The sequence below is a fragment of the Vicugna pacos genome, chromosome 3, assembly GCF_048564905.1.
Source record: "Vicugna pacos chromosome 3, VicPac4, whole genome shotgun sequence".
NCBI classification, from domain to species: Eukaryota; Metazoa; Chordata; class Mammalia; order Artiodactyla; family Camelidae; genus Vicugna; species Vicugna pacos.
In genome coordinates, this window is record NC_132989.1 from 70102745 (window position 1) to 70119530 (window position 16786).

General features: G+C 40.5%; 1 protein-coding gene across 3 annotated transcripts in view; it reads right to left on the reverse strand.

The window, feature by feature from the left end:
* IQGAP2 (IQ motif containing GTPase activating protein 2) overlaps positions 1–16786 on the reverse strand; it is a 262433-nt gene that overhangs the window by 112726 nt on the left and 132921 nt on the right. For all 3 annotated transcript variants that reach the window (XM_072958483.1, XM_072958486.1, XM_072958485.1), the window contains exons 4-5: positions 9219–9296; positions 5600–5676 (exon numbers count right to left, since the gene is read on the reverse strand). In XM_072958483.1, coding sequence (XP_072814584.1) covers positions 5600–5676; positions 9219–9296 — 155 coding nt within the window. The remainder of the gene's footprint in view (positions 1–5599; positions 5677–9218; positions 9297–16786) is intronic.

Here is a 16786-nt window from a genome sequence, read left to right on the forward strand (position 1 = left end):
ACCAACTGAAAGGTTAAAAACACAAACTCCAGAGATCTCACATTGGAATCAATGGTGTACATGCTGTGTGAGGTGACAAGACATGGTTCACAGCCTCAGAGCTTAGACTTTAGTAGGGCAGAAAAGTAGAGCCATTATACTAATTTGTGACAGGAAGAAGGGGAGGAGGGATGGGACGAAGAGTGGAGAGAATTTTGAAAGATATGGTAGGTGCAACTGCCCTCCTTCACCTTAATCTCAAATCCTGTCACCTCTAGATCTCCCTCCTGAGAACCCCGGATTACAGTCTGTCCTTCGGGTTAAGGAAATATCTCTAGGAAGCTTAGTTATAAATGCAAAGGTGTTCTCTGTCAGAGATGCCATCAATCTGGAATAAGGCATCAATTGGTTTCTTAAGAGGAAAAGGGTCCTGAGGGAAGGGAGTATAAAATAAGAAAACACATGAGTTAATTTTGAACCTGAAGAACAGGTTCAAAGGCAACCAGGTTGGCAGAGCAGCTGCCTGACCTTGCGGGAGAGCTGGGAGAGGAGACTCTCTTCACAAAGCAGTCAGGGTACTGAGAACAGCCGGAAAACCGGAATTGGGTCTGTGACAGCCGTTTTCATAAATCCAAGCCCTGAACGTGCACTATTTTGGCATCATCACTGCGCCTGAGCACAGGGCTGCAGGACAGACACATCTTTAGCTTCTTGTCGTCAGTGTAGTAAAATCTTAACAGTCAAATGAATTTTATTCAGGAAGAAATGCAGAATTCAGAACCCTCATCTGTTAAGCTAGAAAAATTCTTAACAAACACATGACTTTAAAAGGATTCCCTGGAGGGTAGTTGATTTCACGCCTTAAAGCGGGAACAATCGCCTTAAGTAATCAGGACAGGATCGGAACATCCTGTTGTGATCACCAAGCAAGGATTTTTCAAAGAAATTTCAGGGCCGTGCTACAAGGACAAAGAAGCTGGTTGGAAAGAGCCCCCAGTACCAAACTGCAGCAATCCGGTCCACCGAGAAAGAAGACACTAGTCTTGGTTAGAGCTGAGAAAGGCCTGGAGTTCAAAGGAGGATGGGATAAAGTACACCAAAAGGAAGTTGCAATATAGAGATAAAACAAGACACACCTAACATATATGTTCATTTGAACATTGGGAAGTGTCATTAAAATACAGGTGCTTTGTTTCTTCTATGTCTGTCTATCCTGCATAGATATATACTTGTTTTCATACTATTTATATCACAAGAAAGAATAAAGACCAGGAACTCTGAGTGAGCCAAACAGTCCTAGAAAACCAAGGAAGTGTCCCAAGGTAAGGAAGGGCCGAGGAGCACAGGCGGTGACACAGCCAGGTGACAAGCGGGCTCAGCCCTGACGGCCACACTCAACGGTCAAGCCGAGACAGGATCCACAAATGTGAAGTGGTATCAGCTAAACGGCCCAAGAACCCAAGAAGCATTAGGAAGAGTCCACCCCTCACCTCCAGAATGCCCAACTGATTTCAAGGAAATACTCAAAAGGCATACACACGCTTTTCATAATGTTAACAGACCAAGCCAAAGCATCATGACGACAGGACGATGAGTTGCGTGACAGCGGCCAAGTGTGCCATGGGAGTACATCGTTTCTGGTGATGGGGGTGGAGACAGGATGGCAAGTAAAAACCTGTTTGAAAACCATATACAGAAAAATGACAAGGTTTGGCTGATTTCACAAATCAAGTGCAGCTGATGTCCGGTGGCCAAGGTTAGGCTCATCTTAGAAAAAACCCAAACCACACCAGGACACCGACAACTGATTAGTCAGAAACCAGATCTGTAAGCTGGGCAGGTTTGAGGAGATACTGTTTCTGGTAACTATGTGAACTCTGGGTAGGTAACAAAATATTATAGCCCTGGGATGGGTCAAAATTAGTGAGTAAATAATGAAGAAATGAATGAAGCTTGTAGTGCGGATCTTCTAGAATAGGTTTAAGTGCGGTAAGTTTGTAATAATGTATCTGGGCATTTTGTTTGTGTTTTAAGGTATGTGGCATGTTCAAAAAATTAGTCTGCTAAATTTAATTGTTTGAAGGAATTTAATTTTATAACTAATGCCTAAACATTAACAGTTGCTTAATATACTGAGCAATAAACAAGCAAAAAATGCTCTTCCTCCAGACAGGAAAAAAAATTAGGAGCAGTAGCTCATTGGAAAGGCTCTCATTCTTGAAGTGGTTCTTATTGCACAGGCTTTAAATATTCCAAACAAAGCCACAAAAGGAAAACACGTCATATACACATTTTAAGTCTGAAACACCAAGATAGTTACCGTCACTGTCACTTTGGTGCTGAGATAATGGACACTTCAGCTTTCCCTTGATATTCTTTCTCAATTTGTTGTTGAACCCAAGTTTGTGTGCCTGCTGGACACACAGGGAGGCCAAATAAACTGAAACATCAAAGTCTGGAGCAGAGAAAGGCTTATTGCAAGGTCCAAGCAAGAAGAACGAGCGGCTCGTGCTCAAAAGGCCTGAATTCCCCAGTGGCTTTCAGGCAAGGGTTTTTAAAGACAGGGCTAGGGGGCAGGGTCATGGGATGCATGGTCAGCTTGGATTGGTTGGTGGTGAGGTAACAAGGTGAAATTTCACGAACCTCAACCTTATGCTTCCAGTCTGGGGTCTACATGCTTGTGGTCAGCACGCAGTCATCAACCTCCAGCTGGGCGGGGGTCTTGGTTTCTACAGACCAACTCACAGATGTGTGTCAGATTGCTGTCTACATCCCTTCAGGAGGAACCAGGGGTCCTGTGTCTCTACTGTCTAATCATTAACTGCTTGAGCCTGCTCTCTGGAACGGGAGAAGACCTAGGAGATGAAAGCTTTTTTTTTATACTAAAAGGAAATGGGGGACATGGAGGGGCTTCTGTACCCAGGAAGGTCCCACAGGGTCCTACTTGGTTTCACACCCCTCAATTTTCTTGGATGCTCCTCAATCTTGAGGGGGAGCAGGTGCAGGACAAGAATGGAAATAAGAGAGGTTTGGATAAGGAGGTTATCATAAACGTGACACAGGAATTCGGTTTAGGGGACTCAGTTTCAAATTTTCCAATGTTTTCCACAAGGAGCATATTTTTCATTTTAAAAAATGAAAAGATAATCAGCATTTCTTTGAAAAACAGCACGAGGCCACCCGTTCCTGAGGTGAGTCTGTACACGAGGCAGAGCCTCAGGCTTCCCTGTGGAGCTGCTGTGCCAGCGTCGGCTGGAGTCTGGGCTTGGGAACACGCAGCTGACCTGACCGAGGGCGTGGTGAGTGGTGCCAGGGCCCTAGGGTGGGAAAGCATGTGAAAAGGCAAGGCTGGCAGGAAAAGGGAAAAGTAGCTGCAAGCAAGAAGCAAAGGGCAAGGACCCAGGGCATCTCAATGAGGTTGTTAAGCCCAAATCAAGAAGACAGGGAACAGAAGACACGTTGGCAGGGCCAGGGATGAACTTTGTAGATCAAATCAGGTCCACGGGCTGGAGCAGGAGCAGGAGGAAGGCGGTGCCTGGGCACCTGGGGGATCTCCCTGCTGGCTCCTGACCTATAATCAGAAATTCGGACCTGCTTCATTCCCTGTCAGGTACTGACCACTCTCTACACCAGCCACGTTGCTGCATCTGCAGCCAGGGTATAATAGCTGAGGACGAATTTGTTCACATTCAGCATCACTTCTAATCATGCAACCAGGGCAAACTCACTGTACTTTTTAAAGGGCTCTGCTACCCAGCTTCCAAACGTGTCTGGCACAAGTGGGCAGAATATTAGCCTCGTTTGAGTAACCGACCTCATTCTAAACCATAGTGGGAAGACTTTTTTATAGAAAAAACTTTACATACACCTGAGACTTCTCAGCTCTCTATCAAGGAGCAGGCATATAGTAAGTCAAGAACCGAGAAAAGTGACGGAGATTCTCCAAGGGAACACCGTTTATTAGGTCAATATTGTTTTTCAAGATCCTACTTTGAAAGGTCCTACTGAAGGTCAGATCTAGTGAAGGACACTCAGCAGGAATCTGGACAGTCCGAGAAAATACCACACCAACATTTTCACACAATGGGCAGTGATAAGCAAGAAGCTGTCTCTTTGTTTACTGAGCTATTCAAGCCTTTGTTAAAACTACAGCTAGCTTACATTTGAATGCCTCAGGGCAGTTCTGCATAACGTCTCTAGAACAGTGACATCACCAGAAAGGAACTTAGTGCACCACTTCTTCATAAACTGCTTAATGTGAACACCCCAGGTGTCCACTTAAGGCAGTCGATTTAAGCTTATACAAGATACCCAGGAGCAGGCTCCAGATTTGGAGAATAGCACTCTGATGCATGGATGTGATACTGATGAACTAATGGCTCACTTAGCAGGTCACAAAGTGCTAAGAATCATTCTAAGCACTGAAAATTATTTGAGAACCAATGTTGGTCAACACATTTGATAATATTCCTCAAAATGAGCACTTGTGCACCAAAGGCTTTTAGAAAACCTGCTGAAATAATGATACAATAACAACATATGAGGGGGCAGGCACAGAAGTGGTTTTGTTCCCCAGTTGATCTAAATTACTAGAATAAAAAGAAGTCACAGAATAGGCACCTACATTTGCTCTGTATTTCTAACAACTGTCATCATCCAAAGAAACCTCGTAAATACTGACAGGGTGGGGGGGTCAAGTTATCTGATATAATCAAAATTCTTCTTCAGTAAGCCAGCATTACAATGAATTATTATAAAAACCTGTGGAGAGGAAAAAAGCCAGGAGGAAGTTAATAGAAACCTCTAGGCTGAAGACTGCCCACAAAAATCATTGCTAGTGATATAAACACAAAGCAGATGTTCTAAAAGAAATTAAAATTTAATTAGATGTGAAGTCTTCCAGCTATTACCTGTTTGCACGCAAGACAACAGCCATAAGCTGGATTTTTAGAATCATTTTTGTTATCATCTAAAAATCACATTTCTTCTAGGCCAATAAGGCAAAAAAAAGATCTGTGAGCTAGTAGAATTTCAACATTAAAAAAAATTAAGATATCAAACAATCGCTTTACAACAATGAATGTATCTTGATTTGATTTATTTAAGGCAACTTCTAGGCTTCTTTAAACTTATAGTGTAAGTTCTAAGGAACAAAAAGTCAAAAGACTTTTTATAGTGAATGTATTAGTCTATGCTAAGAAGTGAGCCACGTTAATAATCCTGAGTATCAAAAACAAAATTATGTCCATTAAAGCTGCACATTTGATCTACTTTGGTTATATTTGTAAAGCAGATTATAACTCAAGACTATGGACGCACATTCCTATTAGAATCCTGGAAATTTCAGTTGACATTTTCTGGTTATTACACTTATAAGTCTTTCATTCATTTTCTGGTTTTCGATTTTAAATTAGGTTAAAAAATATTTTTCAAGTTCAAGGATTTGTTTTTATGGGGCAATTATTTTAATTTTATACCAGTAAATTTAGAACAACTCAATCTAAGAAAAAGTTCTTCAGATTGTTAAAAACAAACAAACTTAAGAGGCCCCTTTTAAAACTGAAATTGTGATTTTGTGTAAATTTACTTCCTAGATTTTTAGTTGTATTTTTTTTCCTACCTCAGTGCATGAATACAATATATCATCCTTGGTATGTTTTTCCGGTCATAGACATCTGTTGTTTCTGGGTAAAATATCTGGAAAACAAAAGGGAAAAATCTGTTTATCATACGTTGCTTTTCACTATTACTTTAACTCTCTCAAACGACCTTACACTGATGAAAAGGAAACTCCGTTGTACCTTATCCTGTTCTCCCTGTGGACCAGTCACTGCATCTGGTCCCCTGCCTGCCAGCGCCTCCTAGTGGCTCAGAAGAGTAGGGGGGTCAAAGTCAGTCACTTCAAGAAGGCTTTGTCCACAGGGCTGGGTGGCAGTTTCACTCCACAAGGCTTGAGTTTGTGTAGGCTTTGCTTTCTGTATCAGAATCACTCCTGTGACTGCCCCGAGGTCCCCGGGCCTGAGAAGGGTGTCCCTTTGATAGTATTTTATTATATTGTTAAGAACTTGGCTACACAGTTCTACAAACGTGTGTATACACACATACACATGTATTACTTTAAGCAGAAAAAAACATCCGTTTTCAGTAAATAAAATCTGTAAAGTAGATAAAGTATGAAAGAAAAATACCTATAATCCTACCTCCAGACTGTCACTATTAATATTTTGGTATATTTTCTTCCAGCCTTTTTCCTGTATGTCTCTGATTTTTTATGTTTATGTATGTGTGTACTTGAAAACCAAATTGTATATATTGTCAACCTGTTTAAAACATTTAATAGAACTGAACTGTTTCCCATCCCTTCCATTTGTCTACAAGAACATTATTTATAATGGATATATATGATTCTTTCATATTTTCAAACCATAATTTAATCAGTTCTCCATGGTTGAACATTTTGCCCAGTTTTGTCCCTATTATGAGTCACTGCCATAAACATGCTTGCATTCTCTGAGCACCTGATTACCTCTTTTGGATAAAAATCTATGTATGGAGTTAGTAGGCTGAAAAGTCTGGACACTAAAGCTTTTAATACATACTTATACTATTCTTGAGTTTGAAACTAAAACCCTAATAAGAAACAGATTTTAGATAGGGCACCAAAAATGAATAATTAGGATCAAAGCTTCTAAGATTAAGATAAGCATATTGGAATTACTTGCTTTTGGTAAGTATTTTATAAAATTTGATACAAAAACTAAAATTAAATCATGGACCATATGGTAGTAGTTGATACTCAAGCACAATTTTCTCCTGGACATTGAGAAAAGCTAAGAAACGAGAAAAGCAAAGTTTCTTGAGCTACAAATGTATACTCACTGAGGACTTACATGTCTGTAGCTTATGAAATTTCAAAGGTCTTTCTAACTCGCTTTTAACCCATTTGCTGTTAAAGTTTCAATGAGAAGAGGATTCCTAATTCAGAAGAAATGTGACGAGATTTAAAGTTCTATTACATATACAGGGGATGACTGTAACTCCCCTTCTCCTCTTTAAACGGAAGCCTTTTACATTGATATGTCTCCTGGAAAATCATTATGAATGTGTCTTCTATTATCAAGGAGATGGGATCAATTTATAGTTCACTAAGATGTTTTCTTCAACTTCGTAACCCCAGTGCCTAACATGATGCTGAACACAGAGCAGGCACTTCATATTGATACATGATGGAATTAATTAATACATCTAAGTCAATTCAGTCCACTGCTGTTTTCTCATCCCAGCAATGTAATGTATCACCAACTTCATAATAAACATTGGTATTAAAACAGAAACTGTTACACGGATCACTTGTTTGGCTTATAATCAAAATAAATATGGCCCAACAGACACACAATTTGAGAAGGTTTAAATCAAACCTTTCAAACATAATAAAATTATCCTAATTTAACATATCTTAAAATAGAAAAATACAGAAAAATAGCATGTGAACTTCTTTATTAATTTATCATTTTACGTTATTTATATTTATATATTACTTTCTTTATTAATCTGTTTACCACTCAGCCCATCAGTACTTGCTAAATGGCAACTTAGAAGTGAATTCTGTTTTATAACTATTGCCCAGCAGGGAATAGCACTCAACGTTCTCAGCAGTTTAGAAGGGAAAAAAAAGGCAAAATAAAACAGTTCAGCACTGACTACTGCAAGATAAAATGAACTGAGTTAAAACAGATATGAGCACAAATATATTAAAAACTGGCATTCATAATTTACCTTTACATTAAAGAATCCTTTGTTTTTGTTGGAGGGTGTTTTGTTCCACAGTGATTTTATCATTTTATAGGCCAACCAGCAATATACGATAATTCCAGTAGCTGCAAATTCTCACCAGCATTTGGTAGTATCATTTTTTTTTCAAGTTGAAGTATAATTGATTTACAGTATTGTGTTAGTTTCAGGTGTACAGCTAAGTGATTCAGTTACTCATTTTTTTTCCGATTATTTTCCATTATAGATTATTCCATGATATTGAATATTGTTTCCTGTGTTACACACTAAATTGGGGTATTTTAAATTGCAAACCTGGATTAATAAGAACAACAAGTCTAAATAAGTCAGTAGCCTATCTTCTTGCTGGATCACCTTTTTTTTTTTTTTAAATGGAGTTACTGGGGAATGAACCCAGAACCTTGTGCATGCTAAGCATGCACTCTACCACTGAGCTATACTCACCCCCTGGACCATTCTTAAATCATTTCTTTAAAATAGCTGTACATACTATTCAAAAAGTTCAAAATCACAAAACTATGGAGATGGAGAACAGATTAGTGGCTGCCAGGGGACAGGGCTGGGAAAAGGATGCTATATAAAGGTCAACCTCCCTGTGGTACCTGTATCTTGATTGAGTGGAAGTCACTCAAATCTATTCATGCATAAAACCACACACACACACACAAATAAATGCATATAGAAATGGTGAACAGTGAATAACGTCTGGAGCCTAGTTAACACTGACACATTAATGTCAATTTAATGCTATACTACAGTTATGAGCTTCCCCATCGGAGGAAGTTGAATGAAGTTTACACAAAGATGCACTACTGTTGCAACTTCCTGAGATTCTAAAATTACTTCAGAATAAGAAGTTTAAGAGATAGTTCTATAATTTCTACCACATGTAATTATTTCCTCATTTCCTCCACTTGTCTACGTGTCTCAGAGGTGTAAGGGTGCATGCTCTTTGAATTTAACAAGCTCTGAACGTTTGCTGAATGAGTTTTATTTGGAAGATCTATTTAAGGAGTAAGAGTTATAATCACTTAGCCATGAAAATTTAAAGTGACACTATGATTTAGAATACTTTATCAAAAAATTTATAATTATAATTTATAATGATACAAAATATCCTGATACAATGAGATATGGAATCCTCAGTATGAATACCAACACCAACAAGGGAGGTGGCTATTCTAAATCAACTACCTACCAGCCAGAGCTTGTTCTGACCTTGCTTACTTTGTGCACACGTTGACCTGACTGCTCTCAATCCCTACACAGACTTCATTCTGAATTCTGGCCATATATTACTTTGAATAGGCTTTCCATATTTCTGTTCTCACGTTTCTCATTCCTGGGGCAGTAAGGACATCTGTTGCTTTAATAAAGTTCAGTCTGCTAAATCACTTTCCACAATAAGGTGTTTGCACTTCCCCTTCTGTCTTCCCAGTTCAGCTTACCTTGGGTAGACCAATAGACTCCATCGCTCTTAACCACTGGACCGTGTTATCTGTGTGTCGAAAATGAAGGCCGGACTTCTAATGTGCGGATGGGTGGCGGTTAGTGGGGTGGGAGATGGAAAGAAGCGAACACACAAAAAGTGAGTCAAAACAGTACTAACTTTTTTCATCAGTACGATGCTTTCAATTGTATTTCTCCTAGAATACCGTTATTAAAGCTCACATAAATCTGCCAGAGACATGATGAAGCAGACCAGACTATCTCAGAGTCACTCCAACCATGTGGGATGGACCAGTTTCCAGAATTCACATGCTTGAGGTAAGTCTGAGCTGGAATCTCAAAGACCATTTACTAGGACATCTTACGACGTTTTACGGGACATGTGTGCACATGCATGAGCAGGTGTGCACACGGTGCCAAGACGGGGGAAACCATGGCTGAGAAGCCTAGTGACTTCAGGAAAATAGGATTTTTAGAGGACTAAGTGCCATTTTGTGTGGTTTCTGGTTCTGACAAAACATTTTTTCTGACCATGAATATAGTATGATTTCTGTAAAAAGCCTAAAAAATGTAGAAAAACACAAAATGAAAACAAAAAACACTCCACGATTCAGAGCTAATTTTAGTGTTTATTCCTTCCACAATTTAATCCTCATCGCAGCCTTAGACAAGAAGTAAGCCTTCAGCGGAAATACTTTTTATAAGACCTTTATCTACCCATAGAATTAAAACAGGCTATGCTATCCCTGCCCTACAAGCCTCATCAGCCAGCCGCTATTTCCTGCACAGTCTGTAAATACAGTATCCTTGTCACTGTCCCATGAAGTCTGAACCATTGAGAGCTTTAAAATGATCTTATATATTTAATTAGTTAAATGTGTACCACAATGCTATTTCATTTTTCTTTTTTAATAAATGTCCAAAAAAGTAACTACAGCAAGCATCTTCACATAACTAACATCCGGTGGTAGATCATCACATTCAGCAAGTCCAGCCCTTCCCATCTTCTGCAACCTTCTACAAACGAACAGCTGATGTAACAAAACGTATTTTTGTTGTTGTTAGAATAAAGTATAAGCAAACTAATATCTGACAAATATCTACACGTTTTTGATAGTGGCCACTATTTATTGAGATTGATCTGTGTGTGTCAAGCACTTTACATAAATTATCTCTGATTTTCAAAATATCCTGCAAGGTAATTACCATTCCCATTTTTTTTTTTTTAAGAGATGAGGGTAAACCTGGCCAAAAAGATGAAGTGATTTGCTTAAAGTCAAACAGCTGTTAAGGGGCTGAGCTGGGATTCAACACTAGGTCCCTCTGGATCTGAAAACATCCCCTGTGCTAACACTCCCCAGGGAAGAACACAGGACCCAGTGGTCATGGGATTATTCATCAGAGGGAAGAAATTAGCTAATTACTATGAAGTAACTAGAGGGTGGGGGAGAGGAGTGGAAATAGGAAGGACAGAAGGCGATGAAGAGACAGCCCAGACAGTTAACAGCCGGGCAGTAGTGTCTGAGGGTAACTTGGCATCACAACTTCTGCAGAACACAATTTTCAGATGTGGACACTCTGTGACCATCGAGGGACAAAACAGAGGCAATCCCCAACCACATCAGGACAAAGAGGACCCTCGACACCACAAAGTAACTCAATGTCCCCTCTTCCAACCCAAGATGGGTGAGTTATTTCTTGACTGAAGACAATTTAGTTCCTATTCAATATTCTCACCTCCTGGATAAAAATTACCAAGACACCAAAATGATCCTGCTTCATGACAACGCCCCAAAGATAACTGGTCCTTGCTTCCCTAAATCCTTATTAGAATCACTCAATACAAGGTCAAATCTACACTCAATTCCTGTTTTCTCTTCCTCATAGCTCCGTGGGTATGCACTTTTTCTCGGCACAATGAGTTTAAATAAATGCGATTTTGATTGCCCCCAGATGGGTTTCTGGGGATCTTTTGGCTGGTCACCTTCGACAATCCAAATTATGTAACAAAAAAAGCCCATCCATTCAGTGGTTTCATTTAGCTAGGTAACCCCAGCAAAGTTATAAATCTCCTCAACCACAAAGTGGAAATTGTATACTTCTTTGAGTTGCAGAGATTAAATGGAGATATACATAGAGCACTTTGTTGCAAAGTGCACCAAATAAATCAATAAACATTAGCCATTATAATTATTATGCTGTAAGACTGGGCTTGAAACTTTTATTCACCTTTAAGGTCAGAAAAAAATGTTTAGCGCTTCATGCAAGAAGCACTGAAGAAAAGGGAAGTTATCTTGGTTGTTATTTCTATGGTAAATGAATCGGCAGATTTCAAACTATCCGTTTTAAACACTTGAGGAATGCTGACTTCAGAATGCTTTGGTCCACATCTGCATATGTTCAGTGAGCGAATTACAGTCACAGCTCCAATCTACGAGGTTTACTTCAATTAGAACAAAATTGATCTTCTAAACAGGCTTAAAATAATCTTAGTCCATTATAACCATTTTTAGCTTGTTAATTTTTTTTTACCAGTCCTATACTAAATATTATTAATGTATTAGACTGGATGGTAGACCATAGTCATACTTAGCCGAAGGCTGTTACTGTCCATTTATCTAATTTCTTTCAAGTATTAGATTAGAAACTATATGCTGATTTTCTACTGCTGAGCTATTCCAGCACCAGCAAACAAGATTATTGTAGTTTAAATTGAATAGATGAGGTATTATGGAAGTCTTCTTTGGATGGTAAATTCTTACATATTAAGATAAAGCGTTTTAGAACTATGAGGTAGTTTAAAGCCAATAATTATTTTAATTTGCTTGTCTTATAGACGAGGAAAGTGAGGGCTCAAGTATTCAAGACACTGGAGTGGACCTAACTTGTTGAGCTCAGGGTTAAGACTAGCTTGTAGGATTCCCCGATTCCAAGCCCAAATACCCTGGTCAATTTACTGCTTCCAGAGCCTCAGAACAAACCGCATCTCTAACACTTACAGTGTGCTTCCCTCTGCCAAGCGCCGTGCAGAGATGATCTCATTTGTTCCTCGCAGTATCTCTGTAAAGGGTGATACTCTTAACTACTTTCCCACTTCACCTCGGAAGAAACTGAAGCTCACAGAGGCAGTGAGTGCTGAAGCCAGAGTGTTCTGGTTCCACAGCTCATACTACTAACCACTATGTATAGGCCTTCCCCATCTCAGGCTCACCCAAAAACTCATCAACTGTTCATTTTAAGTCTCCCACTGCCAATGCACTGTCTGGAACGACAGTGTTTTTGGTCTTTGAACTTCCTCAGGCTGAGTCCTCTACAAGGAATGCCCTTGCTTCTTCTCCTCTTTCTCCTGGTCATCCGAGTTGGCTTGGGAACATTCATCCTTCAAACCCCACCATGGAAACCTCCCAGGCTTCTTCGCCACCCCGCCCTCTTTAGAAAGGACCACACTCTTCTGGCTTGTCCCCCACTGTCCACCAGTCATCTTCTCTTCACTGCTCTCTACCCATTTCCTGTCCCTTTCCAGGATTCCCTCTTCATTTTCTCTCTTGAATCCATTCTCTTCTTGTCTCTGCAGGCCATTGTCACCCGTCACCTGGACTAATTTCCTCTTTGCACTCTGCCTCCACCTTCATCCCCTTCCAACGTATTCTCCACACAGCGGCAGCAATCTTTCTAAAGCACAAACTGTACCACGATGCCTCTGTCAACAATCAACGGCTCCCTGCCATAATTAGGTCCTCCCTGTGTGACTGAGTCATCTGTCTCTGCTCCCCCCAGTCACATTTCTCACCACTGTCCCTCACCAGAGCCTTTCAGCCACTCAACCTGGCCAAGCTCTTTTCTTCCTTGAGCCTCTCACAAATGAGCCCCTTCTCTCTGGACCATCCTCCCCTCTCCCCTCTGTTAACTCTGCACATGGATGAGTTTCTTCTCATTCTTCCAGCCTCAGAGTAAGCGCCTCCTCAGAGAAGCCCACTGCTATCTGTCAATCACACTGGCTTTAATTGTGTCCTTTATACACTTATCACAATTCCCAACTGTCTGCTTCACTCAGTCTGTCTCCTCAACTGTAAGTGCCACGAAATCACGTGCACCCTGCTCCCCACTCTGCCTTTATTGCCCCGAACAGTGGCTGCTGGCACATGGTAGGTGCTGGTAAGCACTGTGTGGAGAAGTTAGTTCTACCCTGTTTGTATTTCTATCTTAGTACAACTTTATCTTCTTTCCTTATAACTTTATTAAAATTTATTATATCAATGTCTACCTGTCTATCAGCACAACACTTTTCCAACCTTCGTACTATATAAGAGAAAAATCACCTGGGGCGATTATTAAGAGTGCAGCTTCCTGGGTCACTGGCTAAGATCCTGCCTGACTCAGTAGTCTAGGGTGGGGCCCAAAAGTTCACAGTTTTACACTCATGAGGTGGTCCCAGAGGAATTTTCAGCATCACATTTAGAGGAAGAGTCTCAGTCTCGAAGTACCTTGAATCAGTATCAAATAAAGCACAGAAGACAAGAAAGAGAGCCCTGTGACTCACTAGAAACGACTGTCTTTCATTCCTTCACCGACAGCTATTTCTCTAGCACCCACTGTAAACCATTCACCAGGTATACGGCTGAGGAGACACGCACAGTTCTTGCCTTCCTGACAACACACTCATCATAGCATGCTGTGGTGTGTCCACAAGGGACACTGTTAGGTACCACAGCACACATAGCATGAGCATGCAGTGCAACCCTGGAGCGGGAGGTAGAGATGGTCAGGGGAAGAGTATGCATCATTGGAAGGCCTAACTCTCACATTGAGGGCATCTTCCTAACCCTAAATCAATGAGGGACCAGGGCTGGGCAGAAGCTGGCAGACAAAGAGGAGCAGCACGGAAGCTCCCATCTGGTTAACTCAAAGCCATCAGCACCAACACTGAGGCCCTGAGATTTGGGCCAGAGCTCTCCCCTCGGGGACACACTGCCTAACAGGCGGGTCGCATTTCACGGCTGCAGCCCAGGCTAACCCTGCAGCACAAGCCAGGCTCACTGGACTCGTGGTTTCCAGATGGCACATCAAGAGGGGGGCCCAGGTTAGCGAGCGTTCCCTTGGGTTTCTGCATCTTTGCCGCAGTCCCGAGATTTAGTGCTCTCTGGGAAGGACCACGTGACGGGCTTTAGCCCCGGAGAAAACAAGAACTGGAAGCTAAGTCTCCCGTCCACTGCTATTTGCCTCCTTTCATTTCTGTGAAAGAAATGAAATGGCCTTAAAATAAAAATTTATGATTTACATGGCACATTGGTAAAAAATTCCCATTCTAGGACATGAGGAGTCGCTTTCAGGGATTTAATAAAAGAAAAGAAAAAAGGAAAAAAAAAAAAGAAAAGCCTCTTTTCTCCAGTGAATTAACAGAGGGGTGGTTCCCATTTGTCCCGTGTCTTCTCCCACATCACAGCTGGCATCAGCCCCCCTCCACCTGCCACCTCCCTTCTTTCCAGCCCTCTCCCAGCAGCCTTTCCTTCATGCACCCCAGCTGGGGCCTGATGGGATGGGGGACGGCAATACAGAACACTTCCCCCTCTCACCACGTTTTGCTCAGCGGTGTCATCATCTGCCTAGACTCTACGGTTATCTTATTTTGTAACAAGAGATTGGAAATCCTTCCCCCATCTCCATTCCAAAGAGAAGCAGCTATTTCTTCAAATAATAGGATCTCCGATGCCAGGAGAAAATTGTACCTGTTGAAATTGCCATGAGGGGTCCACAGCTGAACTGAAAAGAGACACCTATATTCAAGGTATATCATGTGCCAGGAGGGGAAAGAATTAGCCCACCCTCTGCTCTGAGCTTCGCCTTCCCTGAAGGTCTGTCTTTCTGGTCTGATTCTCACTGTCCACAACATCAAAACAAAATACCCACAATTCCTTTTTGAGGAGGGCTGGAGTCAACTACACTTTAACCCTATCATCAAGTCTACACAGCTGTTAGTGCTCGCAGACCTAGACAACAACCATTACAGAAGCAATGAAAATAAAAGAAAAACCGTGCTCTAAAGTGTAGACAAATGTCAATTTATTTTGTGACATAGGGATACAAATAATTTTTTCTGTGCTCTTCAACACTTTTGAAATAAGTCTCAAAATTAAAAAACAACACAAAACAAAACAAATTTTGGCTTGCTAAGTCATTTGTGTCACTGAGATTTTGCAAAAGGCTGAAATTCACTCCAGGGAGAAACTCCTAGAGTGAAGAAACACAGGACTTAATAAACTCAAACTTATTTTAACATATGCAAATACTTTTATTCATAACATTATTCAAGGCAGAAAATTTCGCTCAGTTACCTTTTAGACTAGATCATAAAAAGAGACTCATCAAAAAAGATGTCAATTCATTTTGTCTACTGTTAGCCTAAATAATTACTCAAACATTTGCTCTGAATTCAATATACATATTTTAAAGATAAATTTGTCTCAGTAACAATTGAAGGGTAGTGTGACTCATGCAGCAAATGGAAAATTATTCCATTTTCAACTATACTTAACGTTGTCCTTAAAAAAACTTTTAAGGATACTTGAAAATCTGCAGATAAAAAATACTGATATAAAAAAACCAAATACAATATATTAAGAAAATAAAGAATCAACTTTCAGAGAAGTTTTAAAATCCCTGGTCTGAAATGGACAAGAGATCAGATATTCCAGGAGGCAACAGTACGCATTTTAAAATTCCCTTTTGAAGACCCCCATAAGGAAGGGACTTTTTAGGTTGGTGTTTACCTTTTCCTCCTTCGCTTTTTAATGGAAAATTTCAAACATGGAAAAGCAGACGAAATAGTGTAATGAACTCATTTGTACCCATCATCTAATCTCAGTGATTATGAGCTCATAATTAAGTCTTGAATCATCTGTCCACCCTCCTCTCAATTATTTGGAAGCAAATCATGGATGTATCACTTCCTCTGTAAATAAACATGTATTTGTAAAATATCATAATTTCTCAAATTAATACAAGATGGGTGTTTATTTTGGTTGGGTCTGCTCCCCCATATGCCTTCCCAAATTAGCCATGAAATGATTCTTGAAACTAGTTGCAAACAAGATTAGTCATATTTTGTTTTAAACACCAAATGGAAAGGAGTTCTTGACTATTCGGTGTTAGTACTTCTCTTTATTTTTCTTTTCTCTTTTTTTTAAATCACATTGGCCCTAACTCTTTAGGGCCACAAGTTCAAGCCCCAGTGGGTACTTTCTTCCTTGATGAAAACAAAGGGGTAATAAACTGTGCTGGTGGTGAAAAAAGGAAGGGGAGAGGGCCCCCTCTTTTACATTTACTGGCACTAATAAAATAACCTCCATGAAGGAATAATGGGGATGGGGGATGGGAAGCCCCACAAATCAGAGGTCCCTCAGCCTCAGCCCAGAAACAGAAAAATGCTTTGCTTTTAAAACTGCTGCTGCCTCAGGAATGATTATTAACAGGCTTCAAAGACCAAGGATACCCCCGACCCTACCCCCAACAAAGTTCTATAGAAACACTAGAAGAAAGGAAAGGACAGGAAATACTGAGCTTTCACTTT